This window comes from Rhamphochromis longiceps, linkage group LG5 (assembly GCF_057381845.1).
Source record: "Rhamphochromis longiceps isolate RC_006_pf linkage group LG5, R_longiceps_female_GT1.1, whole genome shotgun sequence".
Classification (NCBI taxonomy): domain Eukaryota; kingdom Metazoa; phylum Chordata; class Actinopteri; order Cichliformes; family Cichlidae; genus Rhamphochromis; species Rhamphochromis longiceps.
Window position 1 is genome coordinate 722,084 of NC_140561.1, and position 16,065 is coordinate 738,148.

General features: G+C 42.8%; 1 protein-coding gene across 2 annotated transcripts in view; it reads right to left on the reverse strand.

The window, feature by feature from the left end:
• Nucleotides 1-2,098: 2,098 nt before the first annotated feature.
• Nucleotides 2,099-16,065, reverse strand: part of LOC146669000 (protein NLRC3-like) — a 47,427-nt gene continuing 33,460 nt past the window's right edge. The window contains exons 6-12 of one of the 2 annotated variants that reach the window (XM_085405392.1): nt 9,684-11,484; nt 8,590-8,763; nt 7,273-7,446; nt 6,824-6,997; nt 6,371-6,544; nt 3,719-3,765; nt 2,099-3,570 (exon numbers count right to left, since the gene is read on the reverse strand). In XM_085405392.1, coding sequence (XP_085261518.1) covers nt 6,481-6,544; nt 6,824-6,997; nt 7,273-7,446; nt 8,590-8,763; nt 9,684-11,484 — 2,387 coding nt within the window. In that variant the 3' untranslated portion in view covers nt 2,099-3,570; nt 3,719-3,765; nt 6,371-6,480. Of the gene's footprint in view, nt 3,571-3,718; nt 3,766-6,370; nt 6,545-6,823; nt 6,998-7,272; nt 7,447-8,589; nt 8,764-9,679; nt 11,485-16,065 lie in introns of those variants that run through there. The other variant, XM_085405393.1, reaches the window with a different exon arrangement.

The following is a 16,065-nucleotide window of genomic DNA, read 5'->3' on the forward strand; positions in this document are numbered from 1 at the left end:
ATGATCTCAGATGATTTCACCAGAACTCATCAAAATTCGGGCTCCACAGAAACCCAGACGTCACTAAACAAGCGTAACAAGCAAAGTGAAAACTGGTCGTTCAGCTTTATTGACCAAAGATAAGCTCACATGTCACCTCATGACACAGACACTTATTTCCACAGCATGCACGAGGACTGACAATAAGTGTCTATAAAGCCACTTCTATCTGCCACACCTGTGCTTCTGTCATGGTTGCTCTCCTCTCACTCTGTCATTTATCCACAGTCTGCCTCCCTCTGCTCCGTCAGCTGACGTCCTCTCTACACCACCTGCTGTGTTTTATCCTGCAAAAACACATTTAAGAAGCGTTGCACCGAGTAACGGGAGTAACTGCTATAAAATCCATTTAAAGGAGGTGGTGCCGAGTGCTGTGACTGGGGTCCCACCACTGACATCACGGGTGGAGGACATGTTGGAAAACTGCTACAAAGTGCTGTGCAGCCAGCAGAGCTTACAGTCTGTCCTGTGTGTCATACAGGCTCTCACACTTAGTCCATAGAGATGCTTCCTTTTGTTTGTTTTAAGGTTTAAATGGATTTGTTGAATGTGTTTCTTTTCATCAGTACTGCCATTTAGTTGTGTAAATGTGCATGTTAGAAGTGTGAAGAGGTTTTGTGTTTAGAAATGTATAGAAACCAATCATTTACTGACAGCATGTCTGATGGAAATAAGTGCAGATTATGTATGAAGTCTAACTGCACACAGTAACTGTGTTACAATAAGGACTTAACAGCGCCCTCTGCTGGAGTGTTTCAGTACTGCGCTAACTAGAATAAACCACCTCCTCCTCCTCCTCACACCACCTGCTACAGCTCTACTCTTCTATGACTACAGTCATCCACAGCACTGATGTGAGGTCACATGGTTCATATGTAAGGAGCACAGCTGACCTCAGGTCAGTTTAATGACTGTGAGCAGCAGCTGTGTTATTGTCACTGTGACAGGGAGACACTCTCAGACACAGCGCTCATGTCAGCTTGTTCTCATGCAGGAGGATCAGGAGCTCCATGTTTGTCTTTCTGTTTGAATCATGATGTGTTTGTGCCATCAGAGTCTGTCATGAGTACTCAGGGTTTCACAGCAGCTCTTCTGGATGCTGACGAGGACTCCAACCTCATGTTTCACCTCTCTGAGCTTCTGATGTCTGTGAACACTCGTGTTTCTTCTCTGGGCTCATCTGGACAAAAACACCTTTCTGTGTTTGGCTGCAGCCTCATTCTGACTGACAGGAAGTGTGTTATCCATGAGCTGCACTTCTGTGAGGAAGTTTCCTGCTGTGTTTCCTGTCTGTGGACAAACACGAGTGTTCCAGCTGAGGACTTGGTTCCTTCCACCTGTCCATACAGGACATCACGCTGTCTGCAGCTCTGTAAATGCAGCTCCAGGTCCTTCCACGTGCTGCTCTGTATTTGTGCAGTTTGTAGTGTGTCCTGGGAAACGTAGCACACATGGTGTTCTTCTGCTGTTTCCTCCTTTCACTGAGTGTGAAACACTGACGCTGTGCTGTTGTTCACAGAGGGGAGCTGATTCTAGCTGCAGCTGGACTCTGTCATCTAACTGAATGTGTTGGTGCTGATCACGGGGCTCTGAGGGGGGAGCAGCAGGAGGACTCTGGATGCTGACGTCAGTGTATCTGTGGAAGCTCCCACAGCGTGTCTGTCATTCAATATTGTGCTGTATATTGTATCTATGCAAAGATGAACAGACTGTGTGTTCACTGGTCTCTGTGCTGCAGCTCTGATGTCATCATCACTCCCTCCTCCACCCTCAGCAGTCCCAGCATGCTGCTGTGGTGCACCCCACCCTCACTCTACACCTGAGCCACAGACCACACCCTCCACCTCAATATACACAACAGTTTTCTCTGCTGTGGAAATGAGATCAGGAGGAAATCATCATTATTATTATTTAATAAACGCTCACATTAATGTGGGCTTATTTGTTTCATATTAGAAACATTAGTTGAGTGTTTTTAGTATAAAATGGTCAAAGTCCCTCTTTTTGCTCCTCCCCTCACCTGTGGATGGACGGTGCTGTTACCGTGGTGACAGCATGTCCACCCCCACTGAAGATCTCAGTCACTGTGAAACATAGAAAGCTGCTTGTGTGGCCTCTGCCTCACATGTAGATACAGCTACAGGTTTCTCTGTCAGTCAGACTGAAACAGTGTCCTGATGCTGCATCATTCAGCTCTGTGCCCCAGTCAGCATCACTGGGAGCTACCAGTGTTTCTGCCCTTTTCCTGTAACACTACACTCAGCACAGGCTCAGCTGGTATCCAGTGTTGGACTTTGGCTTCAGCTGCTGTGATAGATCCTCTAACATAGTTTTCTTTGACTTCTTCAAATGCAGCTGAACTCCAGCTGGTATTTTCTTGGACTTTGCAGCTGTTTCTGGTCATCAGTTCATTCCTGCAAACCTCTGAAGCTGAACAACAATGATGCTGCATTGCTGGCTGATCCCAAAAGGTTGATTCTGTTCATCTGGACGTTTTCAGAAACGTTTGCTCGCTGATCAGGTGACTTCTTCAGTCTCAGCTGACTGCAGCTTTACAACCTTACAAACAGCACATTTGCACAATGACTGAAAGCAGCAGCACCTGATATATATGATACTAATATAATACAGATACATATATAATCCATACTAATGATGAAGGAACTGAGCTCACAGTCCATTGTTCATTCAGTGAACTACTCAGTTTATTTTGGGCCTCAGAAATGCTCACTCTGTTTGTACATCACTGTCAGCAATAGACTCATTCTGCTGTGTGGACAGGAACACATGTGACATCACTTCCTGTTTGTTTGTGACTGAAGAGGAAGAAGTTTACAAGGAATCATTTAGAAGAGTTTCAAACATCAACTGATTGAATCCATGAATCTGAAAACGTGTTTGTGAGTGAAAGAGACAGACATGTACAGACTGAACTATCTGTTCAACAGTCAGAGTGTTTCTGTAACAGGAGACACTCTTTACACTCCACTCAGCACAGGGACACTGAGGCACCAGGAGTCCAGACTCTAAACCCAGGATAAAGAGTTTGAGTGAATGTGGTGTTGAAGGTGTGGAGGTGGATCAGAGTGTCAGAGGAGACTCTGTAGAAGGACAGAGTGCCAGCAGGACAGTCCACATACACTGCTGCTCTGTTAGAGACAGAGGAGGAGGAGGAGGAGGAGGAGGAGATGGATGTTGATCTCTCATTGTGCCTGACAGACTGAGGACCATCATAATCACAGTACAGACTCCAGGACTGATCATTGAATCCAAACACACAGTCATAACTGCCTCCTTTCCTTCTGATGCTTCTGTAACTCACTGATATATAAACGTCTCCTCTCCACTCGACCTCCCAGTAACAGCGACCAGTCAGACCATCTCTACACAGCAGCTGAGGATGAACATCAAATCTGTCTGGATGATCAGGATATGACTGAACCTCCTTCACATGTATCACCTTCCTGTTGTTGTCAGACAGTTGGAGCTTTGTGTTCACTGTGTTTGTGTCGATTGTGAGTTGACAGGAATCTGATGGAGAGAACAAACACAATCCAGCTGCAGTTATTGATCCATCATCTGTTCATTGATTGACACTTTGATGATGACTCCTGACATGATGAAGATGGTTGAATGTGTGCTGCTTTGTTTTCATGAATCCCATTAAAAACACACTTACACTTCCTTAGACCTGGTCTCAACCATCGGACTCCAGCAGGCTCCACCCTGAAAGGAGGAGGGGGGTCAGAGCAGCACAGTCAGCATGCACACATGGACATTACATGGCTCTCACACACACACTGTTACACACTGATAAAGGAACCGTCCAACATTTTCACAAATACACTTTAATCCATACATGGCTCAAACTGCTGATGATTGGACTGATCCTAGATCACTACATCACTGTACTGAATGAAATACAAACTGTGGCCTTCATCATCTTTATATCTCCTGTTTAGGTGGAAAGGACACCTGCCTGCCTTTGCTGCCAGCTGGTTTTCTCCTCTTGGAAACACATTTACCATGGCTGACACTTTATTAGGTACACGGTGCCCACTGTCTCAGGTACAGTTCACCTGTGACCTAATAAAGTGGCGGTCACTTGTTATGAGCCATCTCCCTTCAGCTTTTTTAGCCGACCTGTTTACCTCCAACTTTGTATCAGCAGCAGCGAGCCACAGACCGAGTCCGGCAGGAGCAACAATCCCACCACAACTTCTTCAGAAACGACCTCGTCTGGTTTCATTATTTTATTTCCACACAGAACAGACTGGATGTTATCAGCACACAGAAATCACATGAACTTGTGCATTAAAACATGTTAGTGGATTATCCACCAATAAATGAGGAGATGTTGGACGTGTTAACATATGACAGATTAGGCCTGGGTCTGTGGTACTGTTAGCAAACAGAATATTAACCAGGAACAGCTCGTTCATTTCCATCATTTAAGTTGGCTGATACAAACCACACCTCATCTCTTAATGCACTGAGCTTTCCTCATCTCTGACTCTAACTGACTGCTGGGTCCATGGTGTTCCTCCCCCTGCTGAGAAGCTGCAAACAGCTGCCTTCTTTGCGTCACATACATCAGTCTGTCCACTGTCAATCTTTCCATGACTTTCCCTGGATGAGGTGTTAGAGCTGTAGGCCTGTAACCTGTGGTCTTAGTGGGGTCTTTCCCTGCTTTCACAGTTCTTTCCAGCTTCCTGATATATTCTATTATAGAAGAGCAGCAGAGCCTCCTCTAACTGCTTCATCATGATGTAACACACCTGATCCTCCCCAGGTGAAGTCATTTCACGCATTTAAGAGCTGCTTTGAATTCAAACATTACATTAGAACTATCCTCTTCTCCAGGATTTTCCTGATTTAACATTTCAATATGATTCATTTTTGTTCTCTCACATCTGCCGTCATCACTTCAATTATTCCCACTGTGGATTTGATCAGGTTGTTTGCCCAGCAACTCTACATTTTCCCATCCATACTACCTGTAGCTCATTAACACTATTAATACTGGAAACTGCTGTTGAAGGCTGATGGTGACACTTTCTGGTGAAGAAGTGAATTGCAGTAACAGGACTGGCTGGCTTATGATACACTGGACATTTCCATCAGTGCGTTTATGAAGCCACTGTAAGTAATAACAGGTTTATTACCTGTCAGGACCTTTGTGGATATTAGTTTATTGCATGGCCTGTTAATGTGTGTCGAGAGGAGTTGTTGAAGCTAACAGCATCATTATTGTTGTAACTGTGTAACAGGTGTTATGTAAACTACATTTATATTTCATTGTGGGAGAATCAAAAGCGCTTTGTTTCCTCTGCTCACAGACAACACAGATACATGCATGTATATACAGCCCACGTCCAGCTCTGCATGCACTCCTTCTGCTCCGTTTCTATAGAGAATAAACAGTTTAACACAATCATTCTCCATTGTTTTCAACTCAACCAGCTGCATTTAATGAAGGAGTTTGAATTTACTTTACAACAGCTGCTGTTGTTTCCTGTCTGCATTCATGTTCTTAACTGTACTCCACACATTCTGAACTGGTGTAGTTCTTCCTAAAGTACTGCAGTATTCCTGCCAAGACATCCTTTTAGTTTTCCTAACTGTTTCCTCTGATGCTCGTTGCTATTTTTCCCTCAATGCAAATTCATGCTAAGCTCCTCCATATCCATCCCTGTTTCTAAACCTATAATGATTGCTTTAATGTGTCTTTGGGCTAATTATGAGTCTGTCCACATGTTTGTAGTTCCCCACTTGCTTTGGTTTCTTAGCTCTGATTCTCTGAAATTTATCCTGGAAATCATTTACTGGCATCTCTCCCTCTCACTCCCACTATCCCCAGAATACCAGCGTATTCATCTCCTGGTTTATCATATGGCCTCTTTGCATTTTCTCCAATCATCCCTGTTTCTAGAGTCTCGTCCCATCTGCAGGTAGTCCAAGAGAAACTGCCTCTGCCATTTTTCTTCTTCTTAATCATTGAGTTTTCTCTTCACTTTCTCCATTGGGTCTTCTTAGACTCACTTTCCAGAAAGCAGCAACATTTTTTGTGCCCCATTTTTCAAATTGTGCATCTTACTTCAGCTTAATGTGTTTACTGTTTTGTTTTTACACAGGTCATGTAAAAGAAATCCTACCAGAGACTCGACAAAGCTGAACTGAAAGACAGCACGGGCAATAAATCAGAGCAGCACAGAACTTAAGCACACATATATAAGGTGATTTAACAAATCATGTCTGTTGTAAATGAGTAAGCCATTTATCGACCTGACTCAGGTTTTAAAATCATCATCAGAAAAGACTGAATCCTGACCTGAGAATTCCAAGTGTACACTTTGGACTTTCCACTGCAGAAAACAGAAGCTTCACTCCTGAATCCTGCAGGTTGTTGTTACCCAGGTCCAACTCTGTCAGACTGGAGGACTAGGAGCTCAGGACTGAGGACAGAGCTTCACAGCTTCTGTCTGACAGGTTACAGCCACTCAGTCTGAAGAAAGGATGACAAGAAGACATGAAACACTTGTGTTACAGTATATTCATGGTGCCATGAGGAGCTACTACATTTACAATATTTCAACACTGTTTCAGAACATGCTGGAATCCTTATTGCCTCACGTTACAAAAGTCAAATGTGGGAGTTTACTGTGACTTGCATGGATTCATTAAAAAAAAAAAAAAACATACACACAATGTTAATTTTTTCCAAATGAAATTGATTAAATGATGTTAATTGATGAAAAAAAAAATTGATATTGCTTGATCTGACCTCAGCGTTTCCAATTTGCAGCATTGACTCTTCATTCCAGCAGACAGAAGCTTTAGTCCTGAATCCTGCAAGTTGTTGTTAACCAGGTCCAACTCTGTCAGACGGGAGGACTGGGAGCTCACCACTGAGGACAGTGTTTCACAGCTTCTGTCTGACAGGTTACAACCACTCAGTCTGAAAAAATGATGACAAGAAGATATGAAACACTTGTGTTAAAGTATATTCATGGTGCCATGAGGAGCTACTAAATTTACAATATTTCAACACTGTTTCATGACACGGTGGAATCCTTGTTGCCTCATGTTACAAAAGACAAATGTGGTAGTTTACTGTGACTTGCATGGATTCATTTAAAAAAAAAACATATACACAATGTTAATTTTTTCCAAATGAAATTGATTAAATGATGTTAATTGATGAAAAAAATAATCGATATTGCTTGATCTGACCTCAGTGTTTCCAGTTTGCAGTATTGACTCTGCATCCCAGCAGACAGAAGCTTCACTCCTGAATCCTGCAGGTTGTTGTTACCCAGATCCAGCTCTGTCAGAAGGGAGGACTGGGAGCTCAGGACTGAGGACAGAGCTTCACAGCTTCTGTCTGACAGGTTACAACCCCTCAGTCTGAAAAAATGATGACAAGAAGATATGAAACACTTGTGTTAAAGTATATTCATGGTGCCATGAGGAGCTACTACATTTACAATATTTCAACACTACAACACTACACAATACAAAAAACTTGAATTTTACAGTGTTTATTTATCGAAAAGAAAAAAAAAAAAAGCTAAATGTCACTGTTAATATTGTCTGGCCGGAAACAGCGGGGGTGTCCAAATTCACAGGCTGCATCCACCTGAGGACCCAGCCTTCGCGGTCTAAGTGGGCCGTGTTCTCGGAAAGCCGGGTAGGCTGGAAGTGAGTGACTGTGAAATTGGACGGGCAGAATTACGTCACGAGCTCTCTCGGTGGACTGGCACTCAGCCGTCTGCTCCTTGCTATCTAAAATATAACCGGACGTTGGCGTAAATTCTCGACCATCTCACACTTCTGTCAGTTTTCTATTTGACATTTATTCAGGTGTGTGAAAACCCCAGAGGAATTCTCCTGAGGGATTAATAAAGTTTTATTTAATCTAATCTAATAACTTTAATCTCAGCTAAACCAATTTACTCAAACACATAAAACAGTGAAAAAAGCCAAACAATAACATTTTTAAGTTATCTAAGTGACTTATACATCATGTTTAACCTGAGTAGCAAAAGTCCGCGGGGGTTTGCTGTTCTCACCGGCTCAGATATTTGAAGTTTACCCAGCGACATTCTTGCCTGAAAATATGTTAAAAGTTTATTTTGTGACCCAGAAAGAGTAATAAGAGCAATATTAAAACTAAGTAGCTGCAGCCATTGTTGGAAACTGGAATTGGCTGGGCCACGCTATGAATTCTGGGATATGGTTTTTCTATTTTGTTTTCCGGGTGGAAAATCAGGAGAAATACGGGAGAATGTTGGCTCCGGGAGATTTTCGGGAGGGGCACTGAAATTCAGGATTCTCCTGGAAATATCGGGAGTGTTGGCATGTATGTTTCCAGGACATGCTGGAATCCTTATTGCCTCATGTTACAAAGACAAATGTGGCAGTTTACTGTGACTTGCATGGATTCATTAAAAAAAAAAAAAAAAAACATACACGCAATGTTAATTTTTTCCAAATGAAATTGATTAAATGATGTTGATGAAAAAAAAAATTGATATTGCTTGATCTGACCTCAGCGTTTCCAGTTTGCAGTATTGACTCTTCATCCCAGCAGACAGAAGCTTCACTCCTGAATCCTGCAGGTTGTTGTTACCCAGATCCAGCTCTGTCAGACGGGAGGACTGGGAGCTCAGGACTGAGGACAAAGCTTCACAGCTTCTGTCTGACAAGTTACAACCACTCAGTCTGAAATCAAGCGGGAAGGGAGAGAAGATCAACCAAACAAATCAGAGCTTTATTACTTTTTTTGTTGTTTTTAAGCAGAAATCAGTGAGGTGCTGGTAGATTCTGTTCCTTTGGTTTATTACCCAATAACACACACATACACTAATATTTGTGACGTTTGTAATAGCAGCATTTACAATGCAAATCAACAGCGATCACAGATTGAAGGGGCCTGAATAAAACTACAAGGCAGTGATTTTTAAGATGACCTGTTCTTCCAATTTCCAACAACAGATTTCTCCAACCTTACAGTTAAAAATAATTCTTTATCTCATACTGAATCTTGGTGCACCTCCCCCCAGTTTATTAAAATGAAGTGGTACTGAAGTTGCTGTAAGTGATGTGTGATGCCACTGATTTCCTCTCTGATCCAATACAAAGTAAAATTCAGGCTGGTATCTGCGATACTGATGAAAACTATTCCCTCAGAATCAATACAAGACATCATAAGAAAATATGGTGTTTTGTATAACATAAAAAGCCTGAATTTTAAAATATTCAGTTAATAATCAAAAACATGTGACTGAAAATAATAAAACTGAGAAACATTTTATGGCCATTGCTACGGGCCATTTGATCCTTTTACAACCATTGCAAGAGCTTGGTTGGCATAGCCGGCAATAAGTTGGATAGTAATAAGTCCGGTGGGTGATGGGCTCCACCAGGGCTGCCCTTTGTCACCGATTCTGTTCTTAATTTTTATGTTTAAAGGCTGTATCAAAAGTTCATTCAAGTTACAATATTGTGGTCAAAAGTTCTCCTTTTTTCTTTTATACTATACAACTACGCTGGCTCATGGTTTTAGGACATGGATCTGTCATGGAAGAAATCTATGACCACGTTTAAATTTTAAAAATAAACATGAGTACAAATGTACTCACAGAGCTTTGGTGGAGGCTTTGACCACTGGCAGCAGCCTCAGAAGAGCCTCCTCTGAAGCAGAGTATTTCGTCAGGTCAAACACATCCAGATCTTCTTCTGATGACAGTAAGATGAAGGTCAGAGCTGACCACTGAGCAGGAGACAGTTTACCTGTAGAAAGACGTCCTGATCTCAGGGACTGTTGGATCTCCTCCACTAGAGAACGATCATTCAGTTCATTCAGACAGTGGAGCAGATTGATGCTTTTCTCTGCAGACAGATTCTCACTGAGCTTCTTCTTGATGTGCTGAACTGTTTTCTTATTGGTCTGTGAGCTACTTCCTGTCTGTGTCAGCAGACCTCGTAGGAGAGTCTGATTGGTCTGCAGTGAAAGACCCAGGAGGAAGCGGAGGAACAAGTCCAGGTGTCCATTTGGACTCTGCAAGGCCTTGTTCACAGCACTCTTGTGGAGAGATTGAAGTTTTGGTTTGTTAAATAATTTAGATTTCTTGGAGGTTGTTTGTTGTTGTTCCAGCAGATTGAGTCCAGAGTTGATGAAGGTCCGATGGACATGAAGAGCAGCCAGAATCTCCTGAACACTCAGATGGATGAAGCAGAACACCTTGTCCTGGTACAGTCCTCTCTCCTCTTTAAAGATCTGTGTGAACACTCCTGAGTACACTGAGGCTGCTCTGATATCGATGCCACACTCTGTCAGGTCTGATTCATAGAAGATCAGGTTTCCTTTCTGCAGCTGATCAAAAGCCAGTTTTCCCAGAGACTCCATCATCTTCCTGCTCTCTGGACTCCAGTGTGGATCTGTCTCAGCTCCTCCATCATACTTGACCTTCTTCACTTTGGCCTGAACCACCAGGAAGTGGATGTACATCTCAGTCAGGGTCTTGGGCAGCTGTCCTCCCTCTCTGGTTTCCAGCACATCCTCCAGAACTGTAGCAGTGATCCAGCAGAAGACTGGGATGTGGCACATGATGTGGAGGCTTCGTGATGTCTTGATGTGGGAGATGATCCTGCTAGCCTGCTCCTCATCTCTGAATCTCTTCCTGAAGTACTCTTCCTTCTGTGGGTCAGTGAACCCTCTTACCTCTGTCACCATGCCAACACAGTCAGGAGGGATCTGATTGGCTGCTGCTGGTCGTGTGGTTATCCAGAGGCGAGCAGAGGGAAGCAGTTTCCCCCTGATGAGGTTTATCAGCAGCACATCCACTGAGGTGGACTTTCTAGGGTCAGTTAGGATTGTAGTTTTGTGGAAGTCCAGAGGAAGTCGACACTCATCCAGACCATCAAAGATGAACACAACCCGGAAGTCCTCAAAGCTGCGGAGTCCTGCTTTTTTAGTTTCAATAAAGAAGTGATGAACAAGTCCCACCAAGCTGAACTTTTCCTCTTTCAGCACATTCAGCTCTCTGAAAGTGAATGGAAATATGAACTGGATGTCCTGGTTGGCTTTGTCTTCAGCCCAGTCCAGGCTGTATTTCTGTGTTAAGACTGTTTTCCCAATGCCAGCCACTCCCTTTGTCAGCACTGTTCTGATTGGTTCATCTCTTCCAGGTGAGGCTTTAAAGATGTCTTCTTGTCTGATGGTTGTTTCTGGTCTGTCTGGTTTCCTGGATGCTGTTTCAATCTGTCTGACCTCATGTTCATCATTGACCTCTGCAGTCCCTCCCTCTGTGATGTAGAGCTCTGTGTAGATCTGATTCAGAAGGGTTGGGTTTCCTGCTTTAGCGATGCCCTCAAACACACACTGGAACTTCTTCTTCAGGGTGGATTTAAGGTTACGATGACAAACTGCAGCTTGAAGTTCTGAATGAGAAGAAAAATAAACACTGTAGAATATTTAGCTGATTTAGAGTTTAGAAATGTGTTAAAATATAATGTAGAACTGTTGTAGAGACACTGACACTGCCCTCACTATAATAAAGGCTGATTGTAGGAGTAGATTGTAGGAGACCTCTCCCCCACTGAGTGGAAATTCCCCAGAGGATGTTTTAGGGTGGGGGTCTCAACATTTGTAACTGTGGTCTGGAAGTGAGAGGGGTTTTATGACCTCTAGGGAGTTACCTACACCCACAGTGTTTTAACTGTCACGCGCACACAGTCACACACGAGCACTTACATAGACACATGGGAACGTGCACATGTAGGCATTCATGTGCTCGTACACATAGACACAGAGTTTGCAGCACACCGTAGGGGGTTTTATGATGGGGTCACTTCTATAAAGCTGGCTGTAACTAACAAAGGGGTGAAGACTTTTGCAGAGGGACACCGGCCTTGTCTTCCTTTCTAGAAGTGCATGCTTAAATGAAGATGAGTAAAAGATGAGTAAATGAAGATGAGTAAAAGATGAGTAAATGAAGATGAGTAAAGATGAATAAAGATTTTGTAAAAATGACTACTGAGTCCGGTGCCATCTCTGGATGCTTGAGGAATAAAAAGAACCGGGGTAAAACTGATTTCTCAACAGTTTTGGTGCCGAAACCCTTGGATTCGCTCGAGGTGCAGAGATGAATTGGCAGAGCTGAGATCGTGAAACGAGGCGAACAGAGAGCTAGCTCACATGATTAAAAGGTAAGCACGACCTGTTTATTTTCGAACCGTGCATATTGTTTAAAGCCTAAATTATCTGTTTGCTAAGTTGAACGTATCCCAGTGTAAATTCACTCAGTAGAAAAAAAAGGCTGCTAGCGTCCGTCTCAGTGCGTTAAAGCAAGATACTTTTGCTAAGAACTCAGGTTGATGTTTAGCGTACTGTGAGCGACTAAAGCAAGAGACTTTTGATAAGAACTCAGGTTGATGTTTAGCGCCCCGTAAGGACATCTCGGTGCGTTAAAGCAGCAGACGTTTGTTACGGATTAATAGAATCGGTGTTTCATCCGTGGCGGTGTGTGATCCGTCTTAGTTATTAGGAAAAGTGGCGGAGTATGATCCGTCTTAGTTATTAGGAAAAGTGGCGGTGTGTGATCCGTCTTAGTTATTAGGAAAAGTGGCGGTGTGTGATCCGTCTTAGTTATTAGAAAAAGTGGCGGTGTGTGATCCGTCTTAGTTATTAGGAAAAGTGGCGGTGTGTGATCCGTCTTAGTTATTAGGAAAAGTGGCGGTGTGTGATCCGTCTTAGTTATTAGAAAAAGTGGCGGTGTGTGATCCGTCTTAGTTATTAGAAAAAGTGGCGGTGTGTGATCCGTCCCCGTGTGTTAAAGCAAGAAATGTGTCTTACTATTAGTTAGAAAGCGGGGTTTAAGGTTTTGTGGCGGCTGAGGGCCGTGTTTATGTTCTGAGTTTGGCAACTCAACCCATCTTCGGACGCGTCGTTGGGTCCTGTGGGACAGGAGCTAGGTTGGTAACCTGGGATATTGGGAATGCCTTAAATAACTAAAGCTAGGTGTTGGATCCTAGTCGCGGTTGATAACATGCATGAGAGTGGGGGCAAGTTGCTTCTTAGTGAGAGTACGACTGCTTGGCTCAGCCCACTGACTGCAGTGTGTGTAGATTGCGTGTGTGTGTGAAAGCGCCGTTAGAGTCGGCGTCTCGTCTGAAGTACGGGAGTCGATTGAAGTGTTTGTGGTGTGTAGAAATCGCGGCAGGAGGCCGTGTCACGAATTTTTGCAAACTGTGAAGTCAATTGGGGGTTTAATTTGGTTTTACATTTTTTTAGGGGAAGATAAACCGCGGTATCGAGTCCGTGGCGCAGTTTGAATAATTTGTGAGGCGCACGAGCGGACGGCACCAGCTCTGTGTGCCGCTTAGGGCGTTGTCCGGAATAAGCAGAGGAAGAAGTGTCTCGCAGAAAGTTTGAATGGGACTGCGAGAAGCATGAAGTGTGTGTGAGCCAGCCTCGAGGGGCGGGTTCACAGGTGGAACGAACGAAGAGTAAAATGTGCGTGTGTGTGAGAGAGAAAGAAAAGGTGGGGGCGAGTGACCAGCCTGTGAGTGTGTGTGAATTCCTTGATGACAAAGAGGGAGACAAAGTAGATTAGTTGATTTTCTGTGAAATAATAAATAGTTAAGAAATCGTAGTGATCAAAGAGGAGAAAGTGAACTAAAGTAAATAAAGCAAATTAAAAAGTGGATTAGTGTTAGAGTAATGATAAATAAATTGATAAAATTAACAGTGACATTTAAAGGTGACCAAGTACTCAAGGATGAATGGAGAATTTGATTGCTGACTGTATGAGAGCTGTTGGGGTGAAAGGAAAATGAGGTTGGAGGAGTGAGTTAACAGGTTAATGTGTGGGTGTAAAACAATGGGGTAATAAAAAAAAGAGAAAGAAAATGATGAAAACAAAGAAAATAAAAAGTGTGGAAGTGTGAGTGGGAAATTGTCTCCAACTGGGGGAAGCAGTGACGCTACAGGCAACCTTCTTCCCCTGCTGGACACAAAATAAAACATAATTTGGAGTGTGGTGGATGAAAATAATTAACAACAACATCAAGAAGATTTTTGTGTTTGCGGTTAAGACCAAATAAAATTTTATTTTTGGGGTTTAAAGTCAGTAGAGTTCAAAACAAAATAAGTAGAGATGTGTTGCTTTAGGAGTGATGAAAACATATGCAGTCACAGTGACTAATGAAAGTCTCTCAGTCTGTTGATTACAGGTGGGGAACGGACCTGGATCAATTCTCCACGGGCAGCAGTCGGAAGAAAATTATAGGTTAAAATCATTAGAAAAAATAGAAACACCCAGCCAGAATTTTTTGGCTGAATTGTTTTGCAGCTTCTCATCCTCGTCCTGAACAAGCGAGCTCCAAGGAAGCTGATCTCTCCCTGAAGACACCAAGTGCAGTTTCAGAAGCACGAGCATGAACATCAACAGTGGACAGGAGTCCAAGAGACAATACCAGAGTTCTGAGCAGAGAGGTCCAGCAGCGCTGTGGGCAAACGGCATCAGAAAGAGAAGATCCACCATCTAGATTGGATGGATGGAGATGCGTTTCCAGCAAGCTGCAACCTCACTGTGTGTGAAGGACTTTTGAGAAGACTGTCTGAGTTTGACACTTGCCATGTTTGGAGCGAGATGGCAATGAAAGAGACAGTGGGACAAAGAGATACACGGGACAAAGCTGAAGAAAACTGACTGCCATTGGACTGTAAAGTGGGAGAGAAAGGAGCAGAAGAGGGCTGAGGCTGCTGTTTTAGTGTGGGGAATCAAATTGGGTTAAGGAATCCAGGGAGACAAGCGACTGCCTGGAAGTGGAGGATTGACACAGTGTCCAGACCACCACAAAAGGGGGAGGAAGACAAGCACTGAGGTATGCAAGAGTACTGTTAGAACAATGGAAAGGTGACACCACACATGCAGATAATATGCACCAGAGATAACACAAAATCATACACAAAGTGTTACACATTAAAAGAGGGTATTTGTAGAAGGGGTTGACAACACACAGTGTGGTTGCCGATGGTAACCTGCAAGCATTTGGGGTTTAGCTGTGCCTGACTATGACAGAGTTTTTCATTTAGATGTTTCTGAAACAAAATTTGGAGTGAACGGAGTTTTGTTTCAGAAAAAAGGGGGAAGGTACATAAAAGGTTACATAAAAACAGAAAATGTATTAACCCGACTAACACACACACACATGTAATGAAGATCAAACACAATTTTAAGTAGGTAATACTGTTACCATCATCCTGTCTGGTTTATTGAGTGGGTTGAGAACTGATACATAGACGACTGAATTAGTATTATTTTGGGGAACATGATAGCAGGGGTGAACAGAATCCTGCAGCCAGAGTTTAAATGAGTGAAACTAACAGATTTTTGTTTTGTTTTGTTTTTTGTTTTTTTTGTTACTGAACTATGGGTGTTTTCTCACCTATAAGAGAAAGAATATTCTGTGACAAGTCTTAAGACCGGGCTTCTGTATTTTTTCTTTTTTCTTTTGTTTTTCAGTTTTATTTGTCATTTTTTATTTTTATTTTATTTTTTAAACAGTGCACTGATTTTTGTTTGTGAATTTCTTCTCTTTAAGGTGATCTGCACGTCGGGAATTAAAAGTGCTACACGTCGTCAAGAAAATTGTTACAAGTGAGTTTCTCCACATTAAAATGGGCTCAGGAGAAACTTATTTGGGACAATTAGAAAATGAGAGTCCCTGCCTAAAAAGGATTCAGCGATGTAATCCGATCTAAAGTTTTTCTTTTTCTTTTGAAATGACGTCATTTTGCTGAGAGTGGAAACTAAATGCGACGATAGGTTCCACTATCAGCAAAGAAAGAAAGAATGGATGAATGAATGGAAATAAAAATAAACTGACTGACTGGTAAAAGCTGACAAGACTTGACCACGACTCAAGGTTAACCTCCACCTAGACAGGACAAAAGGGTGGATGAATTTATGTGTTTCCTTTTACAGGAGCAGAAAGATGACAGCAACATCCGAGGTT